At 50.8% G+C, this 20,713-nt stretch overlaps 1 protein-coding gene across 5 annotated transcripts in view; it reads right to left on the reverse strand.

Annotated features, from left to right (window-relative positions):
• The window catches only part of XPO6 (exportin 6), a 113,969-nt gene extending 113,189 nt beyond the window's left edge, over positions 1–780 (reverse strand). For 3 of the 5 annotated variants that reach the window (XM_008959908.4, XM_063597959.1, XM_063597958.1), the window contains exon 1: positions 180–740. In XM_008959908.4, coding sequence (XP_008958156.1) covers positions 180–182 — 3 coding nt within the window. In that variant the 5' untranslated portion in view covers positions 183–740. Of the gene's footprint in view, positions 1–179 lie in introns of all 5 variants that reach the window. The other 2 variants (XM_003807768.6, XM_063597960.1) reach the window with 2 other exon arrangements.
• Positions 781–20,713: the final 19,933 nt, after the last annotated feature.

Here is a 20,713-nt window from a genome sequence, read left to right on the forward strand (position 1 = left end):
TGGGGGGATGGGAGCGCAGGGCCGGGGCTGCACACTCTGCACGCATGTGTCACCGGCCAGGCTCCGCACGCGCCTCTCCCCGCCATGGGGAGAGAAGCGATGGCTCAGCAGCCCCGGGGCCCATTCCCACCTCTCCGGTAGGGCACCCCAGGAGGGAAGGGGGCTCCAATTCCACTTACCATGCTGGCCGGGGAGGGGGCGGCTCAGATGAGCTGGTTCTTGGGCTTCGGACACGTCCCGCTCGCACAGTTCAGGTCATGGTCCCGGCAGACTCGGGAAGTCCCCCACCCATGCAAAGACAACCCCTTCCCCACCGGGCCCCGAGGGGACCCTCTAAAAAGGGCAGGGCCGCCCGGGTCGCCTCATCGGGGGCCCCCGAGACAAGTCATCCAGACCCACCCGCCCCTCCCCAAGGAAACTGAAAAAGCAGGAAATGAGGCTCGGATGCCGGCGAGGAGGGCAGCTGCTCGGGACCCCCGCCCGGGCCCGACCCCCGCGGGGGAGGCTGCGGGCCCAGGCAGGGGCTCCCCGGCCTCCGCGGGCAGAGGTGGCGGCGGCCCCGGCCCCGAGGCTGAACGGGCGGAGGCTGACAGGCCTCGACCGCGCGGCCCAGGCGGCCGGCTCAGGGGAGAGGCCCGGGGGCCCGCGCTGTCCTCGCAGCCTCAACCCACACGGCCGCTGCCGCCGCCCCCTAGAGCATCCCTGCGCGAGCCCGCCCTGGAGCCGCCCGCTAGTACCGCGCGGCCGCCCCCGACCAACAGCCCCAACGCGCCGGAAGTGGCGAGCGCCGGGCGGCCCCACAGCGCGGCCGCCGGGCTGCGGCGCTGGAACCGGACCAATCCGGAATCGAGCGGGGCGAGCGGGGGGAGCGGGCGGAGGGCGGGGCCGCACCTGACGGCTCCCACTGGCCCCGCCTTCTTACCACGCCCTCTCTTGCCCCGCCCCCTGCGCCCACCGCCCGTGCGTCCACGCGGGCCGGCAGCCATCTTGGTAAAGGGAGCCCAGGCTGCCATTTTAGTAAAGGCGTGGTTTCCCTTTCGCTTTTTTCGCCCATTCATTCCGCAAAGCTTTAGTGAGTGCCTTTTACGGGCGGAGCATCGAGCTGGCAGCGTGACGACACGCGGCCCCATGGAGCTTACATTCATGCAGTCCACACACTCTTGCCCGACTATATTCCAGGCCCTGCTGTGGATGCTAGGACAGGGGAGATAAACATAACTTCGATAGCCAAGGTGCTGAGAGAGGCAGAGAATGTGTTGGATTCCTGTTCCCATCCTCCAATCCACTTTACTCGTGAAAGTGCTCATCTTTATTTTGTTTTATTTTTAGGGACAGGGTCTTGCTCTGTTGCCCAGGCTGGAGTGCGGTAGCACAATCATGGCTCACTGCAGCCTCAACCTCCTGGTGTGCCACCATGCCCAGCTAAATTTTTTTATTTTTTGCAGAGGTGAGACCTCCTTTTGATGCTCGGGCTGGTCTGGAACTCCTGGGCTCAAGCAGCTTTCCTGCCTCAGCCTTCCAAAGTGCTGGGATTACAGGTGTGAGTCATCCAGCGAGGCTGAAAGTGCTAATTTTAAGAAACAGTCAGGAAACTATCCCAAACAGCTGAGGTTGAGCCCGCGGGTGTGCCTACTACATAGATTGGAGCAAATCTATATAACCCAATGGCCCTTGTCAACCTTAAATAACGAGATTGAGAAAATAGTATTTAAGTATAGGGTTTATTCAAGCCCGAAGCTTGAAGATGGCCCACCAGAAGTATAGTCCAATTAGTGGCAGTTACAAATGGGGTTTTCTTGTTTGTTTGTTTGTTTGTTTGTTTTTAAGACAGGGTCTTGCTCTGTCGCCCAGACTAGAGTGTAGTTTGTTGTTGTTGTTGTTGTTGTTGTTGTTGTTGTTGTTGTTGTTGTTGTTGTTGTTTGAGACGGAGTCTCGCTTTGTCGCCCAGGCTAGAGTGCAATGGCGCAATCTCGGCTCACTGCAACTTCCGCCTCCCGGGTTCAAACGATTATCCTGCCTCAGCCTCTCGAATAGCTGGGACTACAGGCACCTGCCATGATGCCCGGCTATTTTTTTTTATTTTTAGTAGAAACGGGGTTTCACCATAGTGGCCAGGCTGGTCTTGAACTCCCGACCTCAGGTGATCCGCCAGCCTCGGCCTCCCAAAGTGCTGGGATTACAGGCGTGAGCCCTCCCGCCTGGCTTCAAGTGGGTTTCTACGGAAAAAAGAGGCGTAACATAAGGTTGAATAGGAATGGTGAGAAAGGGGGAAAAAATAACATAAGCTATTGCCTATACATTGTTCTTTGTATCACAAATTTCAGGAACCTGAAGGAAATGGGGGAGGCAGCTAGTCTGGAACAAAATATCTTTAAACAATTGTCCCCGGGCATGTGGAGGTGGGAGTGTGCCCGAACTCCCATACACAAGTCTCAGTGGACCTGACAAATTTTGCATACTTCACATAACTCAGACTTCCCTGAGCTATTTTTCTTTCCTGTCAAACCTCAGTGTGATCTGAATCAATTCACCCAGAAGGACTGTTAAAACAAAGATTACTCGCTCCACTCATAGACTTTCCCATCCAGTAGGTTTGAGATGGGGCTGAATAATTTGCATTTCTAACAAGCTCCCAAATGAAGCTGATGCTGCAGGTCTAGATACCACATTTGGAGAACCACTGATACAACACTTTAGTTTTTTGTTTGTTTGTTTGTTTTTGGAGAAAGGGTCTCACTCTGTTGCAGTGACATGATCATGGCTCACTGCAGCCTCAAACTCCCAGCCTCAAGCACTTTTTTTTTTTTTTTTTTTTTTTAATGAGGCAGAGTTTCGCTCTTGTTGCCCAGGCTGGAGTGCAATGGCATGATCTCGGCTCACTGCAACGTCCGCCTCCTGGGTTCAAGCAGTTCTGCCTCAGCCTCCCAAGTAGCTGGGATTACAGGAGCCCACCACCTCACCCAACTAATTTTTTGTATTTTCAGTAGAGACGGGGTTTCACCATGTTGGTCAGGCTGGTCTCAAACTCCCGACCTCAGGTGATCCACCCGCCTCGTCCTCCCAAAGTGCTGAGATTACAGGCATGAGCCACCGCACCAGGCCATCAAGCACTATTTTTTTTTCTTTTGAGAGGGAGTTTCGCTCTTGTTGCCCGGGCTGGAGTACAATGGTGCAATCTCGGCTCACTGCAAACTCTGCCTCCCGGGTTCAAGCAATTCTCCTGCCTCAGCCTCCCGAGTAGCTGGGATTACAGGCACCTGCCACCACACCCAGCTAAATTTATTTTTGTATTTTTAGTAGAGACGGGGTTTCGCCATGTTGGCCAGGATGGTCTCACCTCCTGACCTCAAGTGATGCGCCCACCTCGACCCCCCAAAGTTCTGGGATTACAGGCATGAGCCACCATGCCCAGCCTCAAGCACATTTATTTTATCAAATCTTTATTGTTGTCCACTAAGTGACAGTCACTATTTCAAGAATTCAATGCTGAGCAAAACAAATATATGTGTGCCCTTATGGAATTTAAAGACAAATTATTTGTAAAATATTATACAATAATGGATCAGTTATTGTGATAAGAGCAATGAATGAAAAATTGAAACTAACATGATATAACTTTAATATAGTTTACACGCTAATAAGGCCAAGGGATCTAAAATAATCTGGCGGATTAGGATGGGGAGGAAGTCAGGAAGTGACATTTCTTTAAGCTTTGGCCTTAAAGAAGCAGGAGTTTGCTAGGCAAAGAGAGGGGGCATAGAACATTCCAGGCAGTAGAAACAGCATGTACAAGAGAAGCCATCTCAGTAGGTAAGCTGATGAATCGGAATGGAGGCCAAGTCACTTACTTGGCTCAGTTTAGTAGGATGAGTGAAAGCTTTGGGTTGAGACTTATTTGGAGTGGAATCCAGCTCTTAACTTCACTAGCTAAGGTATCTTGAGTAATTGACTCTGGAAGTCTTGGTTTCCTTACTGTAAAATTGAATGAGATAACAGAAATGCAACTGACTCACTTAAGGGTATGCCTTTGGGTTACATAACTGGACTTCCAGAGATTCATTAGCTTTTGGCTGGGTGTGATGGGAGGCCTAGATCCATTCCTCTAGGATTTTCTTTTTTTCTGTGTGTGGTTTTGTGTTTGTTTGTTTGTTTTGTTTTGTTTTATTTTTTTGAGACAGGGTCTCAGTCTGTTCTCCATGCTAGAGTGCAGTGGCGCAATCACAGCTCACTGCAGTCTCAACCTCCCAAGCTCAAGCAAGCCTCTCACCTTAAACTCCCAGTTAGCTGGGACTACAGGTGTGCGCCACTATGCCCAGCTGATTTTTTTTTTTTTTTTAGCAAAGACAATGTCTCACTGTGTTGCCCAGGCTAGTCTCCAACTTCTGAGCTCAAGTGATCTGCCCACCCCGGCCTCCCAAAGTGCTGGGATTACAGGCATGAGCCACCACGCCTGGCCATTCCTCTAGGACTTTCTTGCTCTCCTCTTCTCCATTATCAGACTTGTTGTCAAGGTGGTTGCCAGGAACAGCCAGGGCCACAAAATTCCCTGTTCAAATCCAGCAAAAGAGAGCACCTTTTGGCCGGTCACAGTGGCTCACACCTGTAATCCCCAACACTTTGGGAGGCCAAGGTGGATGGATCGCTTGAGGTCAGCAGTTTGAGACCAGCCTGGCCAACTGGTGAAACCCCATCTCTACTTAAAAATACAAAAATTAGGCTGGGCATGGTGGCTCATGCCTGTAATCCCAGCACTTTGAGAGGCCGAGATGGGTGGATCACCTAAGGTCGAGAGTTTGAGACCAGCCTAGCCAATATGGAGAAACCCCGTCTCTACTAAAAATACAAAAAATTAGCCAGGCGTGGTGGCGCATGCCTGTAATCCTAGCTACTTGGGAAGCTGAGGCAGGAGAATCGCTTGAAGCCGGGAGGCGGATGTTGTGGTGAGCCGAGATCGCACCATTGCACTCCAGCCTGGGCAACCAGAGCAAAACTCCATCTCAAAAAAAAAAAAAAAAAAAATTAGCTGGGCATGGTGGCAGGCGCCTGTAGTCCCAGCTACTCAGGAGGCTGAGGCAGGAGAATTGCTTGAACCCAGGAGGCAGAGGTTGCAGTGAGCCGAGATTGTACCACTGCACTCCAGCCTGGGTGACAGAGTGAGACTCCATCTCAAAATAAAGAAAAAAGAAAGAGCACCTTTCTCACATCCTTGCTCAAGGCAAGAAGCTTTCCCTACTGATCCTAATTGGCCTAGGCCTAGTCCCCCCGATCTAGCCGTAGTGAAGGAGGATGGAACTGCTATGAGTGGCTTATAGAATCCCCTGGAGTTGCTTTCAATTCCTCAGAATAAACTGGATGTGTGGAGTCACCACATCATAGCTCCATTGCCAGGCTGGGGTGAAGATTTAATTTAATGTACATAAAACACCTGGCACATGAGGCATGAGATAAGTCACAGCTATTATAAATTTGACTCCAGGGATTTTGTTCAAGTAAACTAAATAACATTTTGTTATTAATATTAATCTGAAGCCTGTCTTATTCCAAAAAAAGATTTAAGGCTGCTATTACTTTTAGTTGGCACTGCAGGGATGGCCCCCAGCCATCTCCGCCTGCCTATTTCTATTGCTACTGCCTTGATCGCCTGCATTTAGTTATTCATTCAACAAACTTTCAGTGAGTTAGTATTAGCTTTGTGCCAGGCCTTTTGCTAAAAATGAAGTATTTAAAGTGAATAAGAATCAGGCAAATTGTCCACTGTCTGGGTCAGCAACAGCCACCCAAATAATTACAGCACATTGTGAGGTGTGTATGAACTTCCTAAGCGTACGAGGAAATGGGGAGGAAGCAACAAAGATGGTAACCTTTGGGTTGGGTCTTGATGGACGAATAGAAGTTCACCTGGCTGCTGCAGTCTTCAGTCCTTTTCCTACTCCAAGCTGTCTTCCACTGTGTCCGTTTCATTGCAAGTAACGAGGTGGGGACCCTGAAGTTTGGACTCTTAACAGTTGAAGAAGAAAAAAAGAATGTATTGTCTCGTAAAACGCCATCCAAAGGTTTGGATGAATTTCAGATATGGTGGATTCAGGGTGTGAATATCACAGAATTCAGTTTCTCTCTGTTCGTTGGTTCTGCTTCCTTGACTGGGGGTCATTTATCCTCATGGGCCCTGGCATATCTAGGCTTTCCCTTCTTCCAGGTTGAAGCCTGGTGGAGAGAAGGGCATATGCATCTCCTACAAATGTCGTAGAAAAATAAACCCTTTGTCTTTGATTGGGTCACATGCCCACTCCTGAACCAGTCACCATGGCCTGGGGAGTGTGATGCCCTGATTGGCTAATCTTGGGTCACATGGGCCACCAAGCTCCAGAGTAGCTCTTTCAATGGCCAACATCTCTCTCTCTCTCAAGCTCTCATTTTTTTTTTCATTTGTTTGTTTGTTTTGAGACAGGGTCTTGCTCTGTTGCCCAGGCTGGAGTGCAGTGGCTCAATCATAACTGACGTAGCTTCAAACTCCTGGACTCGAGTGATCCTCCCACCTCAGCCTCCCGAGTAGCTGGGACTACAGTCACTGTGCCCAGCTATTTTTTTTTTTTAATGACTAGGGAGACGAGGGTCTCCCTAGGGTGGTCTCAAACTCCTAGGCTCGACCAGGCATGGTAGCTCACGCCTGTAATCCCAGCACTTTGGGAGGCCAAGGTGGGCAGATCACCTGAGGTCAGGAGTTCGAGACCAGCCTGGCCAACATGGTGAAACCCCGTCTTTACTAAAAATACAAAAATTAGCTGTGCGTGGTGGCAGGCACCTGTAATCCCAGCTACTTGGGAGGCTGAGGCAGGAGAATTGCTTGAACCTGGGAGGTGGAGGTTGCAGTGAGCCAAGATCACACCATTGCACTCCAGCCTGGGGACAGGAGCAGGACTTCGTCTCAAAAAAAAAAAAAAAAAACTAGGCTCAAGCAATCCTCCTGCCTCAGCCTCCCAAAATGCTGGGATTACAGGGGTGAGCCACCGTGCCTGGCCTCCATAGCCAAGATCTGTCTGAGCCCCACGACAGCTCTGTGAGGATCTCAGAAGGAAGAAAGGGTGAGAGTCTGGCACCCTCTGTAGGTGATGGGAACACACTGTCTGCATAGCCTGGCATTCAAGGCCTTTGAAGGCCTTCGCAGCTCTAGAGCCAGACTCTCTGGGTTTTTACTCAGCCTGTTACGTAGCTGTGTGGCCTTGAGCAAGTCATTTAAACTCTTTGTAACCTCAGTTTCCTCATCCATAAAATAGGAATAGTACTAGTACCTAGTTGGCTGGGCAGGTACCTGTTTCAGCCAAATTCTATCAGGAAAATCAAATTAGGATTCAAAATATTGACAAGGGAGCCGGGCACAGTGGCTCATGCCTGTAATCCCAGCACTTTGGGAGGCCCAAGCGGGTGGATCACTTGAGGTTAGGAGATCGAGGCCAGCCTGGCCAACATGGCGAAACCCTGTCTCTACTAAAAGCACAAAAATTATCCAGGCGTGGTGGCACGAGCCTGTAGTCCCAGCTACTCAGATGGCTGAGGCAGGAGAATCACTTGAACCTGGGAGGTAGAGGTTGCAGTGAGCCAAGATCGCACCACTGCACTCCAGCCTGAAAGACAGAGGAAGATTCTGTCTCAAAAAAAAAACAAAAGAAATGTTGACAAGGGGACTATTTTTTTTTTTTTTTTTTTTGAGATGGAGTCTCGCTCTGTTACCCAGGCTAGAGTACGGTGGCATGATCTCAGCTCACTGCAACCTCTGCCTCCTGGGTGCAAGCGATTCTCCTGCCTTAGCCTTTTGAGTAGCTAGGATTACAGGCATGCACCACCATGACTGGCTAATTTTCGTATTTTTGGTAGAGACAAGGTTTCACTGTGTTGGCCAGGCTAGTCGTGAACTCCTGACCTCAGGTGATCCCCCCACCTTGGCCTCCCGAAATGTTGGGATTACAGGTGTGAGCCACCATGCCCAGCTGACAAGGGGACTATTTTTAAAGGGTGGGATGTAAGGGAACCCTGCAAAGGAAAACACAACACAAGAGGTCTAGTAACAGCATGATTATTAGTACTTCTAAGCCTGCAGGGACAAGAGGAGGAATGGGGGCCAGAATCTGGAAAGGAAGAATTGTGTGAGAGCAGCTGAAGGAAGCAGCCAGCTAAGGCGATGCTGTGGGGAGAATGCCAGTGAAATAAACATGCTGACCACACTGTCCGCTCTCTTGCTAATCTCCTGCTGGGGGATCCACATTGGATAAGTCCAGCTGTAAGCCAGGGAGCAAGGGAGCCTGCTGATGTAATCCGTACAGGTCAAACTTCTGGGCACAGGGCAGGCAGCACAGGGAAAGTGTGACAGCAGGGGAGCACATGGAAAAGATCCGGCAGCCCACTATGACCACGGCAAAGCATGAGAAGTGTTTAGAACTGTGTGGGTGGATCACCTGGGTCAGGAGTTTGAGACCGGCCTGGGTAACATGGTAGAACCCTGTCTCTACTAAAAATACAAAACTGAGCCAGTTGTGGTGGTGCATGCCTGTAGTCCCAGCTACTTGGGAGGCTGAGGCAGGAGAACCGTTTGAACCCAGGAGGCAGAGGTTGCAGTGAGCCGAGACCGCACCACTGCACTCCAGCCTGGGCAACAGAGTGAGACTCTATCTCAAAAAAAAAAAAAAAAAAAAAAAAAAGAACTGTGCTTGTACGTTACAAGACTTTCTTTCTTTCTTTTTTAAAGAGAGGCAGGATCTCACTCCATTGCCCAGGCAGGAGTGCAGTGGTACAATCATGGCTCACTGCAGCCTCAACATTCCAGGCTCCAGTGATCCTTCCACCTCAGCCTCCTGAGTAGCTGAAACTACAGGCACGTGTCACCACGCCCAGCTATTTTTTATTTATTCTTTTGTAGAGACCAGTCTCACTATGTTGCCCAGGCTGGTTTCAAACTCCTGGGCTCAAGCAATCCTCCCACCTCAGCCTCTCAAAGTGCTGGGATCACAGGCATAAGCCACCCCACCTGACAAAGATTTTCAATAAATTTTAGTTATTAATCACTATATCCATCCCAGCTTTCTTTTTTTTTTTTTTTTTTTTTTTTTTTTTTGAGATGAAGTCTCGCTCTTGTTGCCCAGGCTAGAGTGCAATGGCACGATCTTGGCTCACTGCAACTTCTGCTTCCCGGGTTCAAGCAATTCTCCTGCCTCAGCCTCCCAAGTAGCTAGAATTACAGGGTCCTGCCACCATGCCCGGCTAATTTTTGTAATTTTAGTAGGGACGGGGTTTCAAAATGTTAGTCAGGCTGGTCTCAAACTCCCAACCTCAGGCGATCCACCCGCCTCGGCCTCCCAAAGTGCTGGGATTACAGGTGTGAGCTACTGCACCCGGCCTGCATCCCACCTTTCTAACTCCTCTCCATATACAAACCCAGCAAGCTGGAGTCCTCTTGGCTCCTGGAAACAGCAGACTCTTTCTTTTTTTTTTTTTTTTTTTTTTTGAGACGGAGTCTCACTCTATCGCCCAGGCTGGAGTGTAATGGTGCGTTCTCTGCTTACCGCAACCTCTGCGTCCCTGGTTCAAGTGATTCTTGTGCCTCAGCCTCCTGAGTAGTTGCAATTACAGGCATGTGCCACCACGCCCAGCTAATTTTTGTGTTTTTGTTTTTGTTTTTTTCAGTAGAGATGGGTTTTCACCATGTTGGCCAGGCCAGTCTCGGACTCCTGACCTCAGGTGATTTACCTGCCTCAGGCTCCCAAAGTGCTGGGATTCCAGGCGCGAGCCACCACACCCAGCAGACTCTTTCATGTCTCAGAGCCAAGGCTCATGTTGTTCTGCTATTTGGGGTGTCCTTTTCCTCATCCCTTTCCCTTCCTTTTAAATTCCTACTCACCCTAAAGACCCAATTCAAATGTATCCTACTCAGTGATCTCCTGGCATAGAGTAAATGAATGTTTGCAAACATCCATTACCATGATTAATGGAGAAATTTTGCCTGAATGAAGCCATCCTCACAGGATTAACAAGAATTCTGCACAGAAATACAGTTACAATTAAGCATCAACCAGGCTGCACTTTGACCCACTTCCTTGTACCCAAAAGTCACATGGCACTAGATACTGACCACTTGCATCCCCAGTGCTCTTTTAGATAGGATTTCTGATATTAGAATCATAAGGCTTTTTTTTTAAAGAATAGCTTAAGCAGATTTTTTTTGAGACAGGTCTTGCTCTGTTGCCCAGGCTGGAGTGCAGTGGCGAGAACATGGCTCACTGCTGCCTTGACCTCCTGGGCTCAAGCAATTCTCCATCTTGGCCTCCCAAGTAGCTGGGACTACAGGGACCGTGCCTGGCTTTATTCCACCCATTTCACTGATCAATAGGGAATCTGACCAGGCACAGTGGCTCATGTCTGTAACCCCAGCACTTTGGGAGGCCAAAGTGGGAGGATCACATGAGCCTAGAGGTTTGACACCAGCCTGGGCAACATAGTGAGACCCAGTCTCTACAAAGGTGGAAGCTGCAGTGAGCCAAGATTGCGCCATTGCACTCCAGCCTGAGCGACAGAGTGAAACTGTCTCAAAATAAAAAATAAAAAAAAAAGAAAGGTAGTGTCTGAGACTCATGTTCATTAAGACCACTCCCGGCCTGGCGCGGTGGCTCACGCCTGTAATCCCAACACTTTGGGAGGCCAAGGCAGGTGGATCATGAGGTCACGAGTTCAAGACCAGCCTGGCCAAGATGGTGAAACCCCATCTCTACTAAAAATACAAAAATTATCTGGGCATGGTGGCACTTGCCTATAATCCCAGCTACTCAGGAGGCTGAGGCAGAGAATTGCTTGAACCTGGGAGGTGGAGGTTGCAGTGAGCCAAGATAGCACCACTGCACTCCAGCCTGGGCGATAAAGCGAGACCATCTCAAAAACAAAACAACCAAAAAAAAACACTCCCATCCAACCCCAAGACATACTCACATCTTCCAAGAACGTCAGGCAACTTTCAGATTATGAGACCCCTCAGAGCTTGAACCCAACCTCCCACCTTCACTTTTAGCTGGTTGTTGGAACAATATATTTCTTTTTTTTTTTTGAGACAGAGTCTCGCTCTGTTGCATTAGTGGTGTGATCTCAGTTCACTGCAACCTCCGCCTCCCAGGTTCAAGAAATTCTCCTGTCTCAGCCTCCCGAGTAGCTGGGACTACACACATACACCACCACACTTGGATAATTTTTTAATTTTTTGTAGAGATGGGCTCTCACTGCGTTGCCCAAGCTGTTCTCAAACAATCCTAGGCTCAAGCAATCCTCCCACCTCAGCCTCTCAAAGTGTTGGGATTACAGGAGTGAGCCACCATGCCTTTTGTTTTTTTTTTTTTTAAGGGAGTTGGGGTCTGGCTGTGTATCCCAGGCTGGAGTGCAGTGGTGCAATCTCAACTTACTGCAGCCTTGAACTCCTGGGCTCAAGAGATCTTCCCACATCAGCCTCCTGTGTAGCTGGGGCTACAGACACAAGCTGCTGCATCGGCCTATGCATCTTTACTAAGAGTTCATGAGGATACAGAGGAGAGGACTTACATCACTGACCCCATAGCAAATAACCTAACCTTTCAGCTTTTTTTTTGTTTTTTTTTGAGACTCGGTCTGTCGCCCAGGCTGGTGTACAGTGGCACGATCTCTGCTCACCTCAACCTCCGCCTCCCGGGTTCAAGCAATTCTTCTGCCTCAGCCTCCTGAGTAGCTGGGACTATGGGCGTGCGCCACCACACCCAGATAATTTTTGTATGTTTAGTAGAGACGAGGTTTCACCATGTTGGCCAGGCTGGTCTCTAACTCCTGACCTCATGATCTGCCTGCCTCAGCCTCCCAAAGTGCTAGGATTACAGGTGTGAGCCACCGCGCCTGGCCCACCTTTCAGTTTTTTTTTTGTTTTTTTTTTTTTGATGGAGTCTCGCTCCTCTCACCCAAGCTGGAGTGCAGTAGCACGATCTCGGCTCACTGCAACCTCTGATTTCAGCTCACTGCAACCTCCACCTCCCGGATTCCAGCGATTCTTCTGCCTCAGCCTCCCACATAGCTGGGACTACAGGCTCAGGCCACCACACTGGGCTAATTTTTGTATTTTTAGTAGAGACGGGGTTTCACCATATTGGCCAGTCTGGTCTTGAACTCCTGACCCTCATGATCCACCCGCCTCGGCCTCCCAAAGTGCTGGGATTACAGGGGTGAGCCACAGCGCCCGGCCATCAGCTTTTTATTCCCCCATATTTTCTGCCTTTTTTCACAATTTTTCATCAGCTGGTCTGCTGCTAGCTCACTTTTTTCCTGAGCCCCTCGTCTCCCATAATGCCTGGCTGTCCAGGGCATGTTCCCTGCCTTCAGAATTTCACTCCAAATCTCACGTTTCTCTCCCACATTTTTTTTTTTTTTTTGAGACGGAGTCTCACTCTGTTGACCAGGCTTGAGGGCAGTGGCGCAATCTCGGCTCACTGCAACTTCTGCCTCCTGGGTTTAAGCAATTCTCTGCCTCAGCCTCCTGAGTAGCTGGGATTACAGGCGCCCGCCACCGTGCCCAGCTAATTTTTATATTTTTAGTAGAGATGGGGTTTCACCATGTTGGCCAGGCTGGTCTTGAACTCCTGACCTCATGATCCACCCGCCTCTGCCTCCCAAAGTGCTGGGATTATAGGCATGAGCCACCGCGCCCAGCCCACTCTCCTCACTATTATGCAGAAATGGGACTCAGCATTGCCCCAGATGCTGCCCCCCATTTGCATATCCATACTCTTGGTGCTCAGCAAAGCAAAGGACCTTTACATTAACAGAACGCATTATCCTGGCCAGGCATGGTGGCTCATGTCTGTCATTGCAGCACTTTGGGAGACCAAGGCGGGAGGATCGCTTCAGCCCAGGAGTTTGAGACCAGCCTGGACAACATAGCAAGACTCCCTCTCTACCAAAAAATTTCTAATATTGGACAGCCATGGTGGCATCTGCCTGTAGTCTCAGCTACTCGGGAGGCTGAAGCAGGAGGATCCCTTGAGCCCAGGAGTTTGAGGCTGCAGTGAACTATAATTGTGCCACTGCACTCCAGCCTGGGTGCCAGAGCGAGACTCTTTCTAAAAAAAGAAAGAGGTAGGGCACAGTCGCTCATGCCTGTAATCCCAGCACTTTGGGAGTCCAAGGTGTGTGTATCACGAGGTCAGGAGTTCGAGACCAGCCTGGCCAATATGGTGAAACCCCGCCCCTACTAATAATACAAAAATTAGCTGGGCATGGCGGCATGCCTGTAGTCCCAGCTACTCGGGAGGTTGTGGCAGGAGAATCACTTGAACCCTGGAGGCAGAGGTTGCAGTGAGCCGAGATCATGCCATTGCACTCCAGCCTGGGCAGCAGAACAAGACTCCATCTCAAAAAAAAGAAAAGAAGGCGGTTTCCATGCCAATGTTATAAAGGAATTTGCCCATGCTTTCTTCCACTGCTTTTCTAGTTTTTTCTTTTTAGCAGGTAAATCTTTCATCTACTTGGAGTCTATCTTGGTGTCCAGTATGAGGTATGAATCCAGGTTGCTTTGTTTGTTTGTTTGTTTGTTTGTTTGTTTGTTTTGAGACAGAGTTTCACTCTTATCGCCCAGGCTGGAATGCAATGGCATGATCTCAGCTCACTGCAACCTCCGTCTCCCAGGTTCAAGCAATTCTCCTGCCTCAGCCTCCTGAGTAGCTGGGACTACAGGCGCCCGCCACCACGCCCGGTTAATTTTTGTATTTTTAGTAAATATGAGGTTTTACCATGTTGGCCAGGTTGGTCTCGAACTCCTGACCTCAGGTGATCCACCCACCTCGGCCTCCTAAAGTGCTGGGATTACAGGTGTGAGCCACTGTGCCCAGTCCAGGCTGTTGTTTTGAGACCGGAGAAGTCAAACCCAAACCAGGGACAGGTAACTTCGTTCCCAGGAAGAGGCCAGGCCAGTTGGCAGGACTTGATGCATGGAGCAAAAGAATTGCCTGGGACTGGCCAAGTTTAGGCTCCAAGACAACAGGAGGCAACACCATGTCCCAGTAGGGGTGATGGCAAGAAGCAGAATCAGGTGGCAAGCCCAGGGTCCCAGCCATCAGAGGGACAAGGAGGGCAGGAGAAGGGACAGGGATGCTACTTCTGCACTTCAGACAAAGCCTGCCTGTGGCCTGACCTTTGGGACTCCGGGCCTCCTGAGCCTCAGGGTCACTCTCCCTGAGCCCTACTTTCCTGATACACAGAGACAAGTGAGAGAGCGTCCTTACCTTCAAAAAGTTCTTATTGTCTGGGCGTGGTGGCTCACACCTGTAGTCCCAGCTACTCGGGAACTTTAGGTGGGAGGATCGCTTGAGCCCAGGAGTTAGCGAGGCTGTAGTGAGCTATGATTACACTACTGCACTCCACCCTGGGTGACAAAGCAAAACCTTGTCTCTTAAAAAAACAAATAAATAAGGCCAGGCACGGTGGCTCACGCCTGTAATCCCAGCACTTTGGGAAGCCGAGGTGGGCAGATCTCTTGAGCCCAGGAGTTGGAGACTAGCCTGGGCAACGTAGGGAAACCCCATCTCTACTACAATTAAAAAATATGTAGGAATTAAATACACACATGAGATTCTAATTCTTTTCTTTCTTTTTTTTTTTTTTTAGACGGAGTCTCGCTCTGTTACCAGGCTGGAGTGCAGTGACTCAATCTTGGCTCACTGCAACCTCTGCCTCCTGGGTTCCAGCAATTCTCCAGCCTCAGCCTCCCGAGTAGCTGGGACTACAGGAGCACACCACCACGCCCAGCTAATTTTTGTATTTTTAGTAGAGATGGGGTTTCCTCATGTTGGCCAGGATAGTCTCGATCTCTTGACCTCGTGATCTGCCCACCTCGGCTTCCCAAAGTGCTGGGATTACAGGCGTGAGCCACTGCGCCCGACCTAAGGTTCTAATTCTTAAAGAAGAGTCACATGTATCAGTCAAGGATTCTAAGACCAAAGGCAGAATAAAATAAAGGTCAAGAGACTATGAACAGCCAGGTACAGTGGCTCACGCCTGTAATCCCAGCACTTTGGGAGGCCAAAGTGTGTGGATCACCTGAGGTCAGGAGTTTGAAATCAGCCTGTCCAACATGGTGAAATCCCGTCTCTATCAAAAATACAAAAATCAGCCAGGCATGGTGGCACGCATCTGTAGTCCGAACTACTCAGGAGGCTGAGGCAGGAGAATCACTTGAACCCGGGAGGCAGAGGTCACAGTGAGCCGATATCGTGCCACTGCACTCCAGCCTCAGCAATAGAGTGAGACCCCATGTCAAAAAATAAAATAAATAAAAATCAAGAGACTGTGAATAATATATCCTAACTTTCAGGAGGGCTTTATGTAGGAGGTGATGGCATTTGAGCTGAGCTTTAAAAAATTGTTGGGCTGAGCGTGGTGGCTCATGCCTGTAATCCCAGCACTTTGGGAGGCTGAGGCAGGTGGATCACGAGGTCAGGAGATCGAGACCATCCTGGCTAACACGGTAAAACCCCATCTCTACTAAAAATACAAAAAATTAACTGAGCATTGTGGCGGGCACCTGTAGTCCCAGCTACTTGGGAGGCTGAGGCAGGAGAATGGCGTGAACCTGAGAGGCGGAGCTTGCAGTGAGCCAAGATCAAGCCATCGCACTCCAGCCTGGGTGACAGAGGGAGACTCTGTCTCAAAAAAAAAAAAAAAAAAAATTGTTGAGTTTTCAACAGGTCGAAAATTAGTTTGTTTTTGTTTTTGTTTTTTTTGTCTGAGACAGTGTCTCACTCTGTTGCCCAGGGTGGAGTGCAGTGGCACAGTCTCGGCTCACTGCAACCTCCACCTCCTGTGTTCAAGTGATTCCCCTGCCTTAGCTTCCTGAGTAGCTGGGATTACAGGAGCCTGCCACCATGCCCGGGTAATTTTCTTTGTATTTTTAGTAGAGACAGGGTTTCACTCTGCTGGCCAGGCTGATCTCGAACTCCTGACCTCAGTGATCTACCTGCCTTGGCCTGCCAAAGTGCTGAGATTACAGGCGTGAGCCACCACACCCAGCCTAAGAATTACTTTTAATTGTAATAGCATTAATTGTATACGTCATCTTAGGGAGAAGTGATGTCTTTATGCTGTTGACTTTGCTCTTTCAAGAATAAGTCTGTCATTCTGTGAGTTCTGGTCTTCTTTTGCCTTCGTCAGCAGCATTTTAAAGTTTCCTTCATATATATTTTATACATTTCTTGTTAAATCTATTCTTAGGTCTTTCATCTTTTGTGTTGCTATTGTAAATGCGGTCACCCCTTCCATTACCCCCTCTAAGTGGTTGGTGTTGGTATTAATAGGGAAGCAATTGATTTCCTTTTTTTAATCTTGGACCCAGCTAAATAACTGAATATTTTATCTTTTTTTTCTTTTTGGCAACAAATTCACTCAGGTTTTCCAGGTATAAGGCTGTATCATCTGTAAATCATGTTAATTTTATCTCCCTTTTTCCATTTTCTTTTTTTAATTTTTAAAAAATGTATAAAATAGAGACGGGATCTTGCTCTGTTGCCCAGGCTGGTCTCAAACTTCTGACCCCAAAGGGTCCTTCCACCTCAGCCTCCCAAAGTGCTAAGATTATAGGCCTGAGCCACCACACCTAGCCACTTTTTCCATTTTCCAGAAGTGACTAAAAATAAAATGTTTCAGGCCAGGCGCGGTGGCTCACTCCTGTAATCCCAGCACTTTGGGAGGCCAAGGCAGGAGGATCACCACAGATCGGGAGTTTGAGACCAGCCTGACCAGCATGGAGAAACCCCGTCTCTACTGAATATACAAAATTAGCCGAGCATGGTGGTGCATGCCTGTAATCCCAGCTACTCAGGAGGCTGAGGCAGGAGACTCGCTTGAACCTGGGAGGTGGAGGGTGCGGTGAGCTGAGATTGTGCCGTTGCACTCCAGCCTGGAAAACAAGTGAAACTCCATCTCATAAATAAATAAATAAATAAAATGCTTCAGCCCTGCACATTTAGTGAGGAAGAAGGGGAGAGAAATTTGCATTTATTGTAGTACTTCATAGCTGTTACATATGTCCTTCCCCTTTGCTATCCCCCTTTATTGATTGATTGATTGATTGGTGGGTTGATTGATTTGATTGAGACAACCTCTTGCTCTGTCACCCAGGCTGGAGGACAGTGGCAAAATTATAACTCACTGCAACCTCTGGCTCTTGGGCTCAAGTGATCCTCCCACCTCAGCTTCCCAAATAGCTAGGATTGCAGGCATGTGCCACCACACCCAACTAATTTTGGTATGTATATATACTAAATTGAGACTCCGTCGCCAATAAATAAATAAATAAATAAATAAATACAGTTAGTAGGGATTGAAATAAAAGGTCTGCTATCCTCTAGCCAAGGGGCAGGGCATATAATCAAAACCAGGCCAGATAAATCCTCCCTTCTGGAAATTTTTTTTTTCTTTTGAGGTGGAGTCTCTCTCTGTCGCCCAGGCTGGAATGCAGTGGCACAATCTCGGCTCACTGCGACCTCCACCTCCAGGGTTCGAGCGCATCTCTTCCCTTAGCCTCCAGAGTAGCTGGGATTACAGGCACGTGCCACCACACCTGGCTAATTTTTGTATTTTTAGTAGAGATAGGATTTCACCATGTTGGTCAGGCTGGTCTCGAACTCCTGACCTCGTGATCTGCCTGCCTTGGTTTCCCAAAGTGCTGGGATTACAAGTGTAAGCCACCACGCCTGGCCTGGAAATTTTAATATTGAGACAAAGAGATTGAAATGGCTAGATGACTGTTCCAAAACAAGTGCACGCTCTCCATGACCAGTCCTCCCTTCTAACCTCCAGAGCTGCTCATTTCCAAGCTTGCTGTCAACTTTATGAGCATCCTATGTCCTTCCGAGAAATCCATTTTTGCTCGAGTTGGCCAGAGTTGATGTCAGGGTAGGCTGTGCTGCTGTAACAGATAATCTAAAATCCCAGGAGTTTGGCTAGGCACAGTGGTTCACACTTGTAATCTCAGCACTTTGGGAGGCTGAGGCAGGAGGGTCACTGGAGCTCAGGAGTTCGAGGCCAGCCTGGGCAACATAGCAAGACCTCATCTCTACCAAAAATTTAAAAATCAGCTGCATGTGGTGGCACAAACCTGTAATCCCAGGTACTCAGGAGGCTGAGGTGGGAGGATCACTTGAGCCCTGGAGGTGGAGGTTTCAATGAGCCATGATCACACCACTACACTCCAGCTAGGTGACAGAGCAAGACCCTGTCTCGGAAGCAATCAATCAATCAATCAATCAATTTAAAAAATAAAATCCCGTCCCTCTCCCTCTCCCTCTCCCTCTCCCCACGGTCTCCCTCTCTTTCCACGGTCTCCCTCTCATGCGGAGCCGAAGCTGGACTGTACTGCTGCCATCTCGGCTCACTGCAACCTCCCTGCCTGATTCTCCTGCCTCAGCCTGCCGAGTGCCTGCGATTGCAGGCACGCACCGCCATGCCTGACTGGTTTTGGTGGAGACGGGGTTTTGCTGTGTTGGCCGGGCGGTCTCCAGCCCCTAACCGCGAGTGATCCGCCAGCCTTGGCCTCCCGAGGTGCCGGGATTGCAGACGGAGTCTCGTTCACTCAGTGCTCAATGGTGCCCAGGCTGGAGTGCAGTGGCGTGATCTCGGCTCTCTACAACCTCCACCTCCCAGCAGCCTGCCTTGGCCTCCCAAAGTGCCGAGATTGCAGCCTCTGCCCGGCCGCCACCCCGTCTGGGAAGTGAGGAGTGTCTTTGCCTGGCCGCCCATTGTCTGGGATGTGAGGAGCCCCTCTGCCCGGCTGCCCAGTCTGGAAAGTGAGGAGCGTCTCCGCCCGGCCGCCATCCCATCTAGGAAGTGAGGAGCGCCTCTTCCTGGCCGCCATCACATCTAGGAAGTGAGAAGCGTCTCTGCCCGGCCGCCCATCGTCTGAGATGTGGGGAGTGCCTCTGCCCCGCCGCCCCATCTGGGATGTGAGGAGCGCCTCTGCCCGGCCGTGACCCTGTCTGGGAGGTGAGGAGCGTCTCTGCCCGGCCGCCCCGTCTGAGAAGTGAGGAGACCCTCTGCCTGGCAACCACCCCATCTGAGAAGTGAGGAGCCCCTCCGCCCGGCAGCCGCCCCGTCTGAGAGGTGAGGAGCCTCTCCGCCCGGCAGCCACCCCATCTGGGAAGTGAGGAGCGTCTCCGCCTGGCAGCCACCCCGTCCGGGAGGGAGGTGGGGGGGTCAGCCCCCCGCCCGGCCAGCCGCCCCGTCCGGGAGGTGAGGGGCGCCTCTGCCTGGCCGCCCCTACTGGGAAGTGAGGAGCCCCTCTGCCCGGCCAGCCACCCCGTCCGGGAGGGAGGTGGGGGGTCAGCCCCCCGCCCGGCCAGCCACCCTGTCCGGGAGGGAGGTGGAGGGGGTCAGCCCCCCGCCCGGCCAGCCGCCCTGTCCGGGAGGGAGGTGGGGGGGTCAGCCCCCCGCCTGGCCAGCCCCCCGTCTGGGAGGGGCCCCTCTGCCCGGCCGCCCTTACTGGGAAGTGAGGAGCCCCTCTGCCCGGCCAGCCGCCCCGTCCGGGAGGGAGGTGGGGGGGGGTCAGCCCCCCGCCCGGCCAGCCGCCCCGTCTGGGAGGTGAGGGGCCCCTCTGCCCGGCCGCCCTTACTGGGAAGTGAGGAGCCCCTCTGCCCGGCCAGCCACCCCGTCCGTGAGGGAGGTGGGGGGGTCAGCCCCCCGCCCGGCCAGCCGCCCCGTCCGGGAGGTGAGGGGTGCCTCTGCCCGGCTGCCCTTACTGGGAAGTGAAGAGCCCCTCTGCCTGGCCAGCCGCCCCGTCCGGGAGGGAGGTGGGGGGGTCAGCCCCCTGCCCGGCCAGCCACCCCATCTGGGAGGTGAGGGGCGCCTCTGCCCGGCCGCCCCTACTGGGAGGTGAGGAGCCCCTCTGCCCGGCCACCACCCCGTCTGGGAGGTGTGCCCAGCGGCTCATTGAGAACGGGCCAGGATGACAATGGCGGCTTTGTGGAATAGAAAGGCGGGAAAGGTGGGGAAAACATTGAGAAATCGGATGGTTGCCGTGTCTGTGTAGAAAGAAGTAGACATGGGAGACTTTTCATTTTGTTCTGTACTAAGAAAAATTCTTCTGCCTTGGGAAAAATAAAATAAAATAAAATAAAATAAAATAAAATAAAAAAATAAAATCCCAGTAGTTTAACAAAGGAAAAGCCTGTTTCTGGTTCATGTCACAGTCACAGTGAGTTGGCAGTGGGGCTCTGCTCCACAGTTATTCAGGGACCCAGGCCCTTTCCATCTTGGGGCTCAACATTCCTGTAGGTCTTTGGACCTACATCAGATCTTCTCCTGGAAGTGTTTTAGGAAAAAGGCCTAGAAGCAACATATATCACTTCTGCCCACATTCCATTGACCAAAACTTACTCATATGGCCCCATCCAGCTGCAGGAGGGGCTAAGAAATGTAGTCTAGCCATGTGCCAGAAGAAAAAAAGAAACCAGGCTTGTCGCTATTGCTTGCAAGCAACCAAAGTGTGTCTTTTTGTTTGTTTTTTTTTTTAAGACAGAGTCTCACTCTGTTACCCAGGCTGGAGTGCAGTGGAGCAATCTCAGCTCACTGCAACCTCTGCCTCCCAAGTTCAAACGATTCTCCTGCCTCAGCCTCCCAAGTAGCTGGGACTACAGGTGCCTGCCGCCACGCCTGGCTAATTTTTGTATTTTTA

Source organism: Pan paniscus, chromosome 18 (genome assembly GCF_029289425.2).
Source record: "Pan paniscus chromosome 18, NHGRI_mPanPan1-v2.0_pri, whole genome shotgun sequence".
Classification (NCBI taxonomy): Eukaryota; Metazoa; Chordata; class Mammalia; order Primates; family Hominidae; genus Pan; species Pan paniscus.